This window comes from Micromys minutus, assembly GCF_963924665.1.
Source record: "Micromys minutus genome assembly, chromosome: 29".
Classification (NCBI taxonomy): Eukaryota; Metazoa; Chordata; class Mammalia; order Rodentia; family Muridae; genus Micromys; species Micromys minutus.
The window spans coordinates 30,307,599-30,323,138 of record NC_137964.1 but is presented as its reverse complement, the minus strand read 5'-3'; the positions used below and the strand labels follow the sequence as shown (position 1 = coordinate 30,323,138).

The 15,540-nt window shown below is 48.2% G+C and overlaps 1 protein-coding gene across 1 annotated transcript in view; it reads left to right on the top strand.

Annotated features, from left to right (window-relative positions):
- KSR2 (kinase suppressor of ras 2) overlaps positions 1–15,540 on the top strand; it is a gene marked incomplete at both ends in the record, with an annotated part of 327,481 nt that overhangs the window by 254,625 nt on the left and 57,316 nt on the right. Inside the window, 5 exons of the mRNA XM_080941337.1 lie at positions 202–320; positions 5,209–5,377; positions 11,423–11,464; positions 11,965–12,037; positions 15,336–15,384. Coding sequence (XP_080797463.1) covers positions 202–320; positions 5,209–5,377; positions 11,423–11,464; positions 11,965–12,037; positions 15,336–15,384 — 452 coding nt within the window. The remainder of the gene's footprint in view (positions 1–201; positions 321–5,208; positions 5,378–11,422; positions 11,465–11,964; positions 12,038–15,335; positions 15,385–15,540) is intronic.

Here is a 15,540-nt window from a genome sequence, read left to right as displayed (position 1 = left end):
CACACACACACACTATGCACATAATACAAGAAATATAAAAACCACAGAGCACACCCAGAATGTTTGTCATGGTGATTCATGGCTCTCGTGTCTAGTGTCACTGGTAGGGTTCAAAGTGGGATCTGAGTTGCGCTGCCCTGACATGATCAAAGCCAATGTGATACTTAGACTCTCTCTGCTGTTTTTACCCTACGGACCCAGCAAGGTTAGTGCGAACGGAATCAGTCCCCTGTGACATCAACAACCCTGTCCGGAAGCCTGCCAGATATTCAGATCTCCACATCAGCCAGACGCTCCCCAAAACCAACAAAATCAACAAGGTAAGGTGTGGCTTTTATGGGGTGAGGGGTAGCGGGGGTGCGTGTCAGACAGTTGTGGCTGGGCCAGATGTTGGGTGGGAAGGGGGAGAGGCTCGAGATGGGGCACTCACTCCTGGTTCTGGGTGTTTTGTGTGCAGGAAAGCCTGCAGGGTGGAGGGAAAGCATCCTGTGATCAGTTGAAGAGATACTCGGGGCAGAATGTGTCTGGTTTAGAAGCAGGCCTGTGGAAATAAGACAGGATGAATGAGGAAGAATGGAGCCCTGGGAGAGGAGGAGCAGCAGAAGAGAACTTCTGTACTGCAAACCCTGGCTGCTCTGACTGGGATGCCTCCCCATCTGCCAGTGCAGCTGGATACAATGGTAGTGGGCTTTCTGAACATCTGTTGAACTAAGGGGTGGTGATCTTCTTAGCTTCTGGTGGGGAATTAGATGGATGGGTAGCTATCGCCAGGGGCCCTTAGCAACAGCTGGATCAGTGTCTTCCCTCTGGCAGATGGCCAGCAGGCAGCTCTCTGCACATCTTTCTTTTTGGCATGATCTGTCTGTGTTGCCTTTAGTGTGTCGATGGGCTGTGCTGAAATTGGTCCAGGAACAATCTCACCCCATGCTAGAAGCCAATTTTGCATATGTCAGGAGATGGTTTCTCGGGCCCACAAAGCCTCTGTTTATTATGTTGAAGGAGGACTGAGATGGGGGAGTCTCAGGTCTGGGAGCAGATACCAGGTGAGCATCTTGGTGAAGTGTGGCCTTGCTTCCCTGCCTTGGTCATTGAGAGAAAGACCCCTTCACCATTGAGAGAAAGACCTCTCCCCCTTCCGGGAGCCAGAGCCTGTCTCAATGGGAGCTCCTCAAAGGGTGTCATTCTGCCTAAAACCTACCTGCTGGTTTCCTGCTGGTTTCTGGAAGCAAATCTGACCCATGTGTTTACGTTCCTATTTTCTTGCACATGTTGTTCCACGTGGCTTTGCATCTTTGTGGGTGCATGTGTACCTGGTGTGTGCACATGTGATGAGTGTGCATGTGGAGGTCAGAGGTTGATGTCCAGAACATCCTTGTGGGCTCTTGGACCTTATTGAAGAAGAAGGGCCTCTTAATTAAATCCGGAACTTGATACTAGGGCTACGTCTGCTTTGCCCACAGCTATTGGGCATTGTTTTTACTGTTAGTTCTTACAGCAGTCACCTCTGGCTCCTTGTCCACATCAGCCCAGCATTTGAAAGGACCTGTGTTCTAGGAGTTCTTGATGGCTGTGGGCCTGTAGGCCAGTGACTTACTCCCTCTGGGCTGAAGTTTGAAGGTTTTCTCTATAGAAAATGGGCACGTTTCCAGCTGTCTACTGCTCTACGACAAACCACCCCCCAAGTCAGCAGTGTGTAATACCCACCCTTTTGTTATGCTTACAGACTTCGGGCTAGAGGTGAGGAGTTGGGACAGAGAACCATGGGGGTAGGGTGTGTGTGTGTGTGTGTGGCTAGTGACATCTAGAACCAGGCCAAGTCCGCCTACCATCCTCTTTCCTGTGACTCGAGCCACACCCACACTATCGGTACTTTTACACTGAGGTAACAGTGAGGTTGGTGAGTCACAAGAAGGCCTGTGCAGCTGGAAGCCCCTAATGTTTACCATCAGCTACTTCACAGTTTTACAGGCTTCTTCCCTCTCACGTCCGATGACTCGGTTGGGAAGGGTAAAAGTCAGCCAGAACAACCACGGGTAGCCTGGGCTTCCTCCCAGCATGGCCGCTTCATGGCATCTGTGCGTCTTCTGTGGTGGCTCATGGGACCTTGCCAGTGTTATTTCCGCAGTTCTCCCCTAAGGAGGCAAGCACACATTGTGGGACCTGAGGTTCGGCAAGGTAGACACCAGCTGTCACTGGGAAGAGGTTTTGGGTGGCTGCTTTACGATGCTCACAGCAGCCAATAACAGCACCAGCTCGGGAGAGCTTTCCCCAGAGGCAGCATTAAAGAACATTTGAAAATGCTTTGTGCCTCCTGGTGCAGAGTGATGTTCTGGGAACTGTAATGAGCGTTGTCTTTGATCTCAGGGCTTCAAGCAAAACATCAAGCCAGGGCCCTTTACTTTGGTTGTTTTGGGGAGACTCCAGGCTGGTCTAAAGGAATGAGTACTTGACTAGTATGTGCAAGGCTCTGGGTCTGCTGAGAGGAGGAAGGAGGAAACTTCTAGAAGGAGACCCCTCCTCCCACTGGGACAACCTCGGGGGCTAGGTTAGTGTGTCTCTCCAGAAGTCACTTGCATATCTTAAAACCCATCTTTGCCTCTGTGACACCGTCAGGGGTCAGGAGCTCAAAGCCACTCAGAGATCTTTCCATCTGGCATAACCAGTTGATGTCAGATGGGGAAAAAGCACGGGGCCAACTGATGAGCCACAGGGACAGTGCTCTGCTTGTCTGCCAGGAGGGGCACAGAAATCGGCCTCTGTGCAGACAGCAGCTTTGCCACAGCCGTGGACAGGCTCTCTTGTCAGTCTGGGCTATTTTTTGCCTTGTTCTTATCTTGCTGGCTTCATGTAGATTCTTATTGTCAGGCATGACGTGGTTAGTGAACAGATTTCTCACCCAATTTGCTCTAAAGAGCTCCTGCTCTCGTATTTTGTTCTGCCTCCCGTCTGGCCTGATCCATCCCAGTTCACAAAGGCCCTGATCTCTCACCTGACAGGCTGACAGAAGGTAGATTTTTGCCGTCAAAAAGACTGGGTTTGTAGCACAGGTCCTTAACCTGCTGTGTTTCTGTGAGCAGGACCAGTTCAACGCCCGTTTGCCTTTGTTCTTTTCTCTGTAGAATGGGCAAGGTGATGGGGGCATTGTGGGAGTGATGGGGAGAGTTTGGATGTGTGTTATGTGTAAAGGACTTAGTCTAACAGTAGGTACTCAGGAATGGAGGAGCGTGAAGAGAAGGAGGGGGGACAGGAAGGGAGAAGAGGGGAAAGGGAGGAGGAGAAGAAGAGGAAAAAGGAGAGAAGTAGGAGAGGAGGAGGAGGCAGAAGAAGAGCAGGAAGGGAAGAATAGAAGAGGAGGAGGTAGAGGAGGAGGGGGAGAAGGAGGGACATGAGAGAAGGAGGCAAAAGAATAGGAGTAAGGGTCGGGAAGAGGCAAATCGGCAGCAGGTCACTCTTGAGAAGCTGGGCTCTGTGAAAGTAGACCTAGGGGATGGCCTCAAGTCAGGTGGGCTGCCTGACCCTAGTGACACCGGGACTTTGCTTTTAAAGATCTATTGTTTCAATTGTGTGGTGGTGTGTATGTGCATGTAAGTGCAGGAGCCCAAGGTGTCAGAAGAGGGCGCTGGGTTCCCTGGAGCTGGAGCTACAGCTGCTGGAAGCCTTGTGGCTTAGGTTATGGAAACTAAGCTTGTGGCTCCCAAAAGAGCAGTACACACACTCCACCATGGATTCATTGGTCTGGCCCTAGACACTGTTGTTCTAAAGATAGGAAAAGGTGAAGCAGTTAAAACAACCCCAAGTGCTCTTATGAGAAAACAAATTCCACTCCATTTCAAAACAGAATAAGTATCTATGGTGATCAAAACCAAAAGGAAAATCCAGAGGGCGAACAACCCCAGGAGAGGATGCTCACTGTGGCTGACTGCTGTACCATGCCTGAGAGACCGACATAGGGTACCACACTGACTCAGATGCCGAGGAAACTGCTCATGGTAGGGTGCGTGTGTAAGCCAGCTCAGCCACTCCAGAGAGCTACATATGTGCACACAAACCTCATCATAAATATTTACGGTAGCTTTATCCTCATACACTCACAAAGGAAGCAGCTTAGATGTCCCTCACTGGGCAATAATTCACAAATTGTGCATCCAAACAGCCAAGTGTTGCTCAGCACTGCCCAAGTCATTGTGTTAGTAAAGATGCCGTCTCAAGACTCGGAAGGACAGCCTCTGCCTGCTCCCGGTGGCTTCTGCAGCCCTTGACTTCTGGTGGCATCCCTCCAGGGTCTGTGTGTCTCCTCTTTCCTGTCTGTCATGAGACTATTCATCCTTAGAGTCAGGACCCAGTCTGTCTCTTGGTCTTTGTTACATCTGCACTGACCCTTGTTCTAACTTGGATTCGGTCCTAAACTTCAGAGCTACATGTCTTGCAGGCGGACACATTAAACCCACTGACCTGCTTTCTGAAGTCCATCCAGCAGGGCCATTCTGCACACATAGACAGACAGACAGACAGACACACACACACACACACACACACTTGAGGACTCCATCTTTGCTGGATGGTACTTCCTTTGGAGCTGGTGTGAGGGCAGGACAGATGATGCTGGACCCAGCTGCATGCCGGGGAAGATGCTGAAGGCTCACTCCCACGCTCTCTCGAGCTGCCAGGCTGTTGATTCTTTAATAAACACTTGGGAGGAAAAGTGTCAGAGTGGGGGGACAGTTCTCTGCGCACCTCGGCATGGGGGCCCCTCCAGATCAAAGAGTCACACACTGCATGGCTGGCGCCTCTGCTGATTTCATTTTGTGGTAACCTCTCCTGCCTCCGAGTTCAAGCAGCAAGCAGGAACGAGATTCTAGAAACTTCCCTTCACATCTGGGTGCAACCCCTTCAAAGGGCCTGGCTCAGGTGTTTTGTCTCTGTGTGTATGTCTTGGAGGCCATGTACCTGAGCCACAGGTTAACTTTGGCTGTCTTTCTCTGTCACCAGCCAGTCTCTGTTTATTTATCTGTTCATTTATTTTTTTATTTTATAGATAGGGTCTCTCATGGATCTAAGCTAGACTCTGGAAGGAACTAATGATTACAGAAGGGGTAGCCATTACTGGGGAAGCTGGCTTGGGAGCCCCTTCCTGCCCAATTCATCCTGTCTGCTGCGTCTCTGCTTCCCCACCTGTCCCTGACCCCTGCCCTGTTTTTCTTTCCACAGGACCACATCCCTGTCCCTTACCAGCCAGACTCCAGCAGCAATCCCTCCTCCACGACGTCCTCCACGCCCTCCTCACCGGCACCTCCCCTCCCTCCCAGTGCCACGCCGCCTTCTCCCCTGCACCCCTCCCCGCAGTGCCCGAGACAGAAAAAGAACTTCAACCTGCCAGGTACTTCTGTGCTGTGGAGACAGGTGGATACCATCGGAGGGGAAGAGATGGGGGTGGGTTTGGGGTTATTGCCAAAGCCAGCCAGGATGGGGCTAGCCCTTGTCTGAAAGCAAGAGTGTGTGGCTGTGTGTTCAGCAGACACGGGGCAATTGCCATATGATGCCACATTTCATCTTTTGAGAGAATGTTAAGTAATCACCGGCTCTGCCTGACAAATGAGGAAACTGAGGCACAGGGACTCTCATATACATCTATCTTTACATATTTGTGCACTGCATATATGAAATCAGCCAGTACTTCATGGCAGTTGCTAGTGAGCACAGGGCCGTCTAGTGAGCACAGGGCCGTTGACTTCCTTGTTTGCAGTGCTGGGGACTGAACCTGGGGCCTTGTGTGTGAGCCATGCACTGTATGACTGATATAAGTCCTCAGTATGTGGCCCAAACTTACCTCAAAAGCACTATCCCCCTGCCTCTGTTTCTGGCTGGCAGAGGGCTTTTGCCTTACCTACCTCTGTCATGCGTAAGATGGGGAGTACATGTGAGCACGTGGGCGGAAACAATGGAATGTGATCCCTAAATAAAAACCAAAACACGCTGTCCCAGAAAGGCAGACAGGTCTTCCCCCGCCCTAGCAAAATCTCCCAGGGTAGCAAGCATCTGGTTCCCCGTCACACTCTCCATTCTGAACATCTGGAGGTAAGGAAGGGAGCTTGGAGTGTGGCTGGCTGTGAGATATTGAGGAAGGCTGTGCAAGTCAGTGCTCGGAGGTAACGATATCGCTAGAGGTGATGGATCTGGACTATTCAGGGGTGTCGGAAAGAGGCTGTGAGGTTAGCAGGCGGCTTAACTTAGCTGGTGACCTCGGAGCACACGGAAAACGAGATGTCAGCAAACAACTGTGATATATGCTGAGTGGGCGCTAGAGCCCACTTCTGGTTCATTGGGTTGACCCCTGTTTGCCACTCGTTCCTGAGCATCCTGCCCCATGTACAAACCCAATGTGGGTCCCAAGGGACCGGCTCTGAGCATAGATGAGTCTGCTTAGGGTCCCAGCTTTGTTTTGAGTGGCTGTGATATCTGCAAGGCTAATGGCATGAAAACATTTCTGGATGGATCTTCTTTCTATGGAACCATCCTAGCCCGTGCTCACACACACACACACACACACACACACACACACACACACACACACACACACGAACGCACACACACACACATAAGTGTGCACACGTATACACACATTCATGCACTTACATATATGCCCACACTTATATGCATGCACACACATATGCACATGCACTTGTCTGCATAAATACATATTTTCTCATGTGCTTACACATGCATATACTTACACACGTGTATACACACATATGCTCATGTACTCTCATGCACCTATATACACACACATAAACTCATCTACTTACACATGTGCAAACATTCTCAGGTACTTACACATACACGTACTTACACACACACACGCACATACACACGCACATACACACACACACACACACGCACTTACACACATGCACACCACTCCAGGAAATAGAAATTTCTGGTGCCTTAAAACAGGAGAAACAAGAAGTAAAGCCACCTCTGGTGGCTACAGCAAGATTTTGTTTTCTGTTTCTTTTTTAGTCTCTTAGGCATATGCCATGCACAGTTAGTAGGTCACCCCACTACTCTCCAGCATCCCTTATTGATTTCTCTCTGAACCCCTTCTTCCCACCTTGTCCTGTTGTGGCTACACCATTAGAGAAAATGGCTCTCCTCCTCCAGCAAACACCACAGGCATCGGGTTCTCAGGAAAGGAGGAGCCTCATGGCACCTCCTCTGTCTGAGGGAGGGTGGCAATCTTGAACAACTGTGCACAACTGCTGTGTGTTTGTGGTTGTCCGGACAATGCCATATCTGGATGGCAACGTTTCACCAAACTGGTTTTCACCCTCTGGCTTTTTGGTTCCTTCTCTCTCTCTCTCTCTCTCTCTCTCTCTCTCTCTCTCTCTCTGTGTGTGTGTGTGTGTGTGTGTATGTATGTATGTATGTATGTAGTATGTGTGTGGTATGTATGTGTATGAGTGTGCATATGCATGTGAGGGTGCATGTGTGTGTGAGTGCATGTGTGTGTATATGAGTGCATGTGAGTGCATAGGTGTGTGGTTGCATGTGTGTGTGGTATTTACATGCATGTGAAGACATGTGTGTCCATCTGTGTGTGTGCATGTGTGTGTATCAGAGTTGAGATGATGTCCCACATTCACCAGTCATTTGTTGCCAGCACACCAACCAGATCTGAGTCTCTGTATCAACTGTCATGTCCTCTAAGGGCCATCAGGGTACCCGAGATCCCACTTGGTCTTGGACAATACCTCTTTTCTTTGGAACCCTGCTGCCAAGTTGTTAAGTGATCATGGGGATTTGTTGTAGTAAATATTAAAAAATAAAAAATGGTTTATCTCTCTACCAGCCCTGAGGTCTCACTCCTCAGGCCTGGGTTTAGTTTGGAGCTGCAGGCACCTCTGTCCCCCGGTCTGAGCTACCACCACAGCCCAACTTGTTCACACAACTCCCTTCCGTGGTGGTTTCCTACCTCCGGTTCTCTCCCTCTGTCCCTGGGTGTTTCTTTACCCCAAAATCCCACATAAATACAACTCTCCAGCCTGATAGCTTTTCATTCAGGTTTATATATTCAACTCTCAATCCATAAACCCTCTACACAACAAGATTACATCAAATAGACAAAGATACAAACTGCTCTTCTATATGAGATATTAGACCTGTAAAATTCTTAATGTTCATAGCTATTTAATGCCAATCAATATCACCTGGGTCTAACTGGTCCTTGGGAAGCTCCATGTTGCCATAACCTTCACCTTCCATCATCTGACCTCCTCAAACCTCCCCACCTTCCTCACCCCACACAGTCACTGACTTTCCTTTATTTTACTAATTAAAATGGAAAGGTTCAGATGAAGTCACCTCTTGAGTACGTGACTGGGCAGCCCTTCCTGGGGAAGTGGAATTAACATTAAAATATAAACAGCTTCAGGACAATCTACAGGGATTCACTCACTTCCTCTGTCTATCCATCTGCCAACATGGATGGCAATGCAGCAAGAACAGGAAACTAGACTGCCTCACTCATTCTGTGGGATAGTTTGGTGTTGGTTGAGTGACTACGCGAACGTGCTAATGACTTAAATCCTACACCCTTCCTAGAACTCTAGCTTCTCTTCATCAAATTGTCATTCTGACCTACAGAGGGCATCCATCCATTGATTTCACCCGCAAGCACCCACTGAGCATCTCCTGTGTACCAGACACTGAGTGTAGAACTATGAAGAGGCTGGTATAGCTCAGCTTTACAGTTCTGCTGCCTCTGTAAATAAATAAATAATAAATAAATAAAACCGAATAGCTTAAAGAGCACAAAGGCATCTTACATTTCTCAGCTTAGAAGCTCAGACCAGGTTTTACAGGAGAGAAAACACAATGTCTCGGTGAGCTCAGGTTATCCTGGATGCTTTCTATGGGTTTGAGCCATTTTCTTGCTTTTTGTTTTTTTTGGTGCATACCCCCACCCGGGTTCTGGAAGCTTCTGTGTTTGTGCCCCTCATCCTTCTGCCTGAGCCTATGGTCGCCTGTTTTCTTCATTGACTCTCTTTGACCTCTGACCTCCCCTCTTACAATGACCTTTATAATCGCATTGGGTCTGCTACACAGCCCAGGCTAACCCTTGTATGAAGCACTCATTTAAACCCATCTTTGTTGTCATACAAGGCCATGTAGTCATGGTTCCTCAAGATCAGAATATGAGCAACATTTATTAAAAGCTAAAAACCATCAGCCCACCTTTACTGCAGGTGAAGTCCCCCAGGGCAGCCAGATCCTGGGAGGGCCAAGATCAGCTGGGTCCCCTGAGATGCAATAGTTTCTCGTTTTTTAATTTTAGCCTTTTGTTGACAAAATGGCTGTGTGTGGGGTTTGTATTGGAGTGTGTAGTCAACAAGGCCTGGACCTGAAAACTGCTATTTATTTATTCATTCATTAATTCATTCATTCATTCATTCATTCATTCACTTATTGGACATCTGTGCTTTGTGACCTGAAACAAATTATTTCCCAGTCTGCCCGTCTACATTTAGGAATCAAAATAACCCCACTGGCATTCCAAGGCTACCCCAGAGTAGCAAATGAGCTAAGCCAAGAGCTTTACTCCTTAATCTTAATCTTTACTAAAAAGAGGCAATTTTAGTCATCAACAGATGTTTCCCACCTATGCTTATGGGGACTTGGGACTCTTGAGACACTGGTACTCACTCTCCGTCCTGAAGGAGCTTGTAAATCAACTTGAGCCTCAAGGGGAGCGTTTCATTTGCACCCACCTCCCGACAAACAGTTTAGCACTTGAAGCTATCTGCCTGCCTCTTGGTTCTAAATCATTCTTGTCTGTTAAGAGAGCTGAGAATCCATTTTTTATCACTGCCGAGCACATTCATCTGACATCCTCATGAATAGCACAGCCCAAGGATACCCTTGTGTAACACGCACGTGGTCTCCACACATCTTCCCTTAAACTAAACCACCTCTAGATAACACACAACTGAAAATCCTGTGTGAATGCTGTATACGTAATTCTTGTACATTGCTTATGTACTCACAGCAAGGAAGACATACACACTTGGTTGATACAGGTATAGTTTGTTAAAGACTTGGGTCCTGGATCAGCTGAGCCCGCAGATGAGGAAGAGACAAGGCCCCAGATGTACTCAGAGCCTACTGCTTGCTTCTGTGAAACAATGGTCCCAGAACTGTGTACCTGGGACTAGTATTGTCTGTATTTTGTCTGTGAACACGAAGACATGGCAAAGTTTGCTTGGATTTATGAGGGTTGTAAACAAAGCAAGCTTTCAATGCTACAGGATCAGCTTCCAACTCCAGGCCTGGACGAGGGTCCTCACAGGGAAGAGTCAAGTAGCATCTGTCAGCATCATTGTAGGCACTCAGGTTGCTTCTGGTGCTGAATTCTGCAGTTCTATCTTGTATGTAACCCCATCTCTGCAATATGTCCTTGTTCAGGGAAGGAGATAAGTAATCTGGCTTGCCCACACTCTGTGTACTGTACCTCAAAGGAGCAGGCGGCAAATTAGAAACCTTGGCCTTTGGCACAAGGACCACAGGCAAAGTAACTTGTCAAGAGAATCAGCCAGTGAGGTCCAGGAAACGTCATTTGTGTAATTATTCTTGCTAAACATAGAGATTAAAGAGATGAACCCATGCTTGTGGTAAGTGGAGAAAGTCTTGCTCTCTGAAGGAGAAAGCAGAACAGAGAGACTCCCTGATCCTCGAGTCTGTACCTGCTATGACAAAAAGATCATGGAGACTTTAATTAGGTTGCAGATTTTGAGGGCACAGATTATTCTGCACTATGATAAATTGGATCCTATAAAGGGCAGGGGCAAAGGTCATCAGGAAGTGATGTCAAAACAAAGCTGAGGTGGAAAAGAATTGGACTCTCTATTGACAGAGCTTTCAGAGAGAGACAATGCACCTCCCCAAAAGACTTTAGGCTGGATCGGATTCTCCAGGAATTCTAAACCTTACTCAGTGGTTTGCAGCTCCTGAAGACTAACTCATTTGGGGACTGTAAAGGGATCTGCTAGTGAGAATGGGAGTCACCGCATTTCATTGTCACTTTATTTCGGTGCAAAGAGGAAAACTCCATACAAAGTTTGCTGCTGAAAACTTGCATAAAGGATGTGTAAAAGCAAAGACTATTTTGGATTATGGCTTCATGGTGTGGTGGTGGTAGTGATGGTGGTGTGTATGTGTGTGTGTGAGAGGGGGGGTAGATTTTATAGACTGTAAGATATTAAATGCTTGGTTCCCATATGCTACAACTCCCTTGTAATTCAGGGTGTCTGCCGAAGTGTGGACACTCTTGGGGTGGACAGAGAATGGTTGTACAGTAATAATGGGAAGGAGACGTGGTACCCAGCATACTTTGGTGGCCCTTACACCGTTTTTCTCTGTCTTTTGCAAGCTTCCCACTACTATAAATACAAGCAACAGTTCATCTTCCCAGGTGAGTGTTCTGGGAACTAGCCTTCTGAGGGTCAGGGGTTGAGGGGGGGCTGGCTGAGAGAGGTCAAGAGCAGAGAGGAGAGACTAGTGGGGTCACCACACTCCAGGATAACATCTGGACAAGGAAAAAGAGAAGTTAATCCCAAGGGCACCATGAGATGCAAGAATGTCCCCAGCACAGTGGAGGAATAGAGGGCCAGTCAATCAGAGGGACTTGAGTTAACAGAGCTGTGAACTGAGCGGTCCCCTTGACCCAAAGAGGAGTGAGGAGGATTCAGGGATGGGCAGCAGATGCTTAGGTATTCTGTCTCCCCTGTTGGCAGTAAGGACCAGTACTGTGGATCTCTAGAATGCTACACAGTAGATAAAACTCAGGTAGATGGGGTAGGGGGAAGGACTGTTGACCAACATTGAAATCCATGACACAGGGTAGGACAGGTGGCTGCTGTGTCTCTTGGGGGAGGGGTTAGATCTCTGATACGTGTGATCTCTGACTCACAGATGTGGTGCCTGTACCAGAGACGCCCACCCGTGCACCCCAAGTCATCCTGCATCCTGTCACCTCTAATACAATGTAAGTGACTTCACCCCCTACACTGAGCCCCGGTACCTTCAGCCTTCTTGGTCCCTCTGCTGTCAACTGTCCTCAAGCCTGGAGGGTAGGAGTCTGGGATAGAAAGGCACTGGGCAGATAGGAGGGGCCTGGCACCCCACTCTGACAGAAAAGTGACAAGAAGCAGTGTTAGCTCCCTCGAGGCAGCTCTTCCTGTGATGCTGGCCCTTTGTGGCAGCTGCAGTGTCTAGAAGTCACACTATCATCTCAGAGTGTCCTCTTTACACAGATTCCAGACAACAGCTAGACTTATTTATGCCATGGTCTCCTCTTTTAAAAAGATGGGCCTAGTGACACTTGACCATCTTCCTTGATACTTGGGCACTCAAAGACAGCTTGGGCAACTTAGGTGCTGTCTCAAATCCAAATACCTGAAAGGGACTGAGGATGTACTTTGGCTGTGAGGCTCTAGATTCAACCCCCAATTTCTAAGTGAGAATGGGAAGGGGAGAGGAAGGGGGAAGGGCAGGGTGAGAGAAAGGAAAAGAGACAAGAGAAAGGAAATACAGAGTTTTCACCTGGGATCAACAAACCCTAGCCGGTCAGACAAACCCCATCTGTCACTTGTTTCTTTAAATAAAGTTTTATTGAAACACTGGCATGCTCATGTGTTTACAGGGCCTGAGCTGACTGGCTTCTCGGTACAGCAGGAGGGTTGAGGGGTGATAAGGGAACTGACTCTCTGACCCTTTGCAGAAAGAGCCCACCAGTCTCTGTTATTCACACCCCTAGAAAATGAACAAAACTTAATTTGGGAAAATTTAGAATATTCTGTGAATAAAGGTAGGGACACTTGCTAGTCAGAGACTCACCCTGCTAGAATGTTCTGGTGAGCTCTCTCGTCCTAGTCTCATATCCATGATTCTTGACAACGGCAGTTACCACCCGTACAATCCTGTTTTATCTTTAACGGGGAGACACTGATTTTCCCGTGTCATTCTGGGCTTTTTGTAGGCAAGGTCTTAATGACTGTCGGGTGTCATTCTGATTTGGAATTTACATCTCCTTGCTGTAAACAACATGGCCACCGATGTCTTGGTGTGTGCATGCTCCAGGTGACCCATTTCTTAGACAGCCAGAGAAGCCACCCTCCTTCCCTTTTGTGCATGGGCCCAAAGTCTGGGGCATGCTGGGATGTGATGAGTTCCGCAGCTCTCATTTCCACCCGCCTGGTCTTTCTTCTTGCCTTCCTAATGGCTCCATCCCACTTGACCTGCATTAGGCCTTTTCGAAGAGCCGGCGTGATGCATGTCTAAAATCAAAGGAGCAGTGTCTAGCCAGCGGGTACTTTGCTGACCCAGATCTCTGGGTCTTTTCTCTGCCACTCCCAAACCAGCTCCGAGAGCTGCACAAGATGAACTCCAAGTTATTAACGGCAGTCGGAGTTGCTGCCAAGGTGCGGGGCCTGTAATATGCTTCATGTGTGAGGGGGTAATGAGCTGCAGAGGGAAGTCACTGAATAGCCCTGGGAGCTGGAGTCCCACCTTGCAACAGACGCGGGTGAGCTGCCCTTGGCTGGTCAGGCAAGGAGAGGGACTCCTGTGTCCCCACAGACTTCCATCCCACCTCCTAAGGCTACGCCATAAATAATTTATTGACACATGTCACCCACGAAGACCCTTTCTCTCCTGTTTATCTCTTGCACAGAGATGGATTAACTTAGTCTGCAGGGCCCTCAGCTCCCCGAGATCTGAGGGGAAACTTGCCCCATCATAGGATGGGTAGATGGAGTGGCTAAATTTCCATCAGAGAAATAGGAAGGGGACATGGTTTTCCCGGCGATGTCTTTGTCCTGTCTGTTCTCAGTTTGTAGAGGTCAGTAGTCAAGTTGCTCTGTCCCCGGGACACTATATTAAACACACATCCTTAAGTGTAGAAAGCTTCTGCAAACACTGACTGTATCCTGTATTCCCACCGCAAGACTATGCATTTGATGAAGCCTACAAATTCTTAAGACACAGGTGGTTATACCATCAACACACAGTGTGGCTCTAATACCCTTAGTGTGTCCACACAACTCAAGACAGACCTACACACAATGCTCAATCACACCTGGACACATTTCTCTCAAGTACCCAGTGCTTAGAATTCAACCAGGGCTTTTGAGCTTTGCCCAAGTGACACGCACTCCCACCCGTGTCTCCCTACCCAGGAAAACTCTTTTCCATGGACACATCTTGATTCCATGGGATTGGCAGAATTAAACCCCAGCACCCATTGTCCAAGTCTCCATTCTATTGTTGTGAAGAGAGGCCATGACCAATGCTCTTAAAGGAAAGTGTTTAGTTGGGGCTGCCTTACAGGTTCCGAGGTTTAGTTCCTTATCATCATGGCAGCTGGCATGGCACTGGAGAAGTGTCTGAGAGTAGCGGGGGTGGGAGGAGAGACAGACAGACAGACAGAGACAGATAGATAGACACAGAGACAGATAAGGCAGAGAGACAGCTTACCACTTACAACTCTTCTCAATCACTGACAGAAGTCAGGGCAGGAGCTGAAGCAGAGGCCAAGGAGGGGTGCAGCTTACTGCCTTGTTCCCCCTGGATTGCTCTATTTTGTTTATTACACGACTCAGAACCATCTGCTCAGGGGATGGTGCCACCCACAGTGGGCTGGGCCCTTCCATGTCAATCATTAATCAAAAAAAAAAAAAAAAAAAAAAAAAAATGCCCCAAAGACTTGCCAGCAGGCCAATCCGATGGAGGCATTTCTCAGCTGAGGCTTCTCTCCCCAAATAACTCTAGCTTTTAAATAGGCGGCTTTTAACTCTGAATAAATTCAACTCCAGGGGATCAGCTACTCCTTGACTTTGATAGGTACCACATACATGTGCACACCCACAATTAAAAAAGAAAATGAAACCTTTTTGTAAAAACACCTGCCTAGGAGACTCTGAACCTGAGGTTTAGAAACATGAGTTTATTCTGAACCTGAGGTTTAGAAATGTGATTTTATTCCTTCCCAGTGTACATTCAGACCACAGAGGATTTGCTCACCTGTGACATTTTTGCCTGATTAAAAGGAGGCTGCTATACTAGTGACAGCTGAGCGCTATGGAAACCAGGAGAATTTATTTGTTTTTAAACAATGGTTTTGTGAGCTCGTCCTGTACCCAGCTGTGGATCGTTGAAATGATTTGGGGGAACGGAGTTTCTGTGGCTATGATTTACTGTTTTGGGTTCCTGAGCACAGCTCACCTCAATCTAGGGTCCTAAGGGTCATGGGTGTTTTATCCCTCTTGTTTTTCTCTTATTCCCAGCTTGGAAGGAAATCCGTTACTTCAAATTGAAGTGGAACCAACCTCTGAGGTGAGAATTGAAGATTGAAAAGTGGTTTTCGCTAGTGACGTCCTGGGTGACGCAGAGGACTGGGGGTGGGGAGGCGGTGTACAGTGGGTGTTTGACGGATGTCCTCACTCTAGGACAATTAAGAAGCCGTAGCCCCTCCAGGCGCCGAGCCTAATG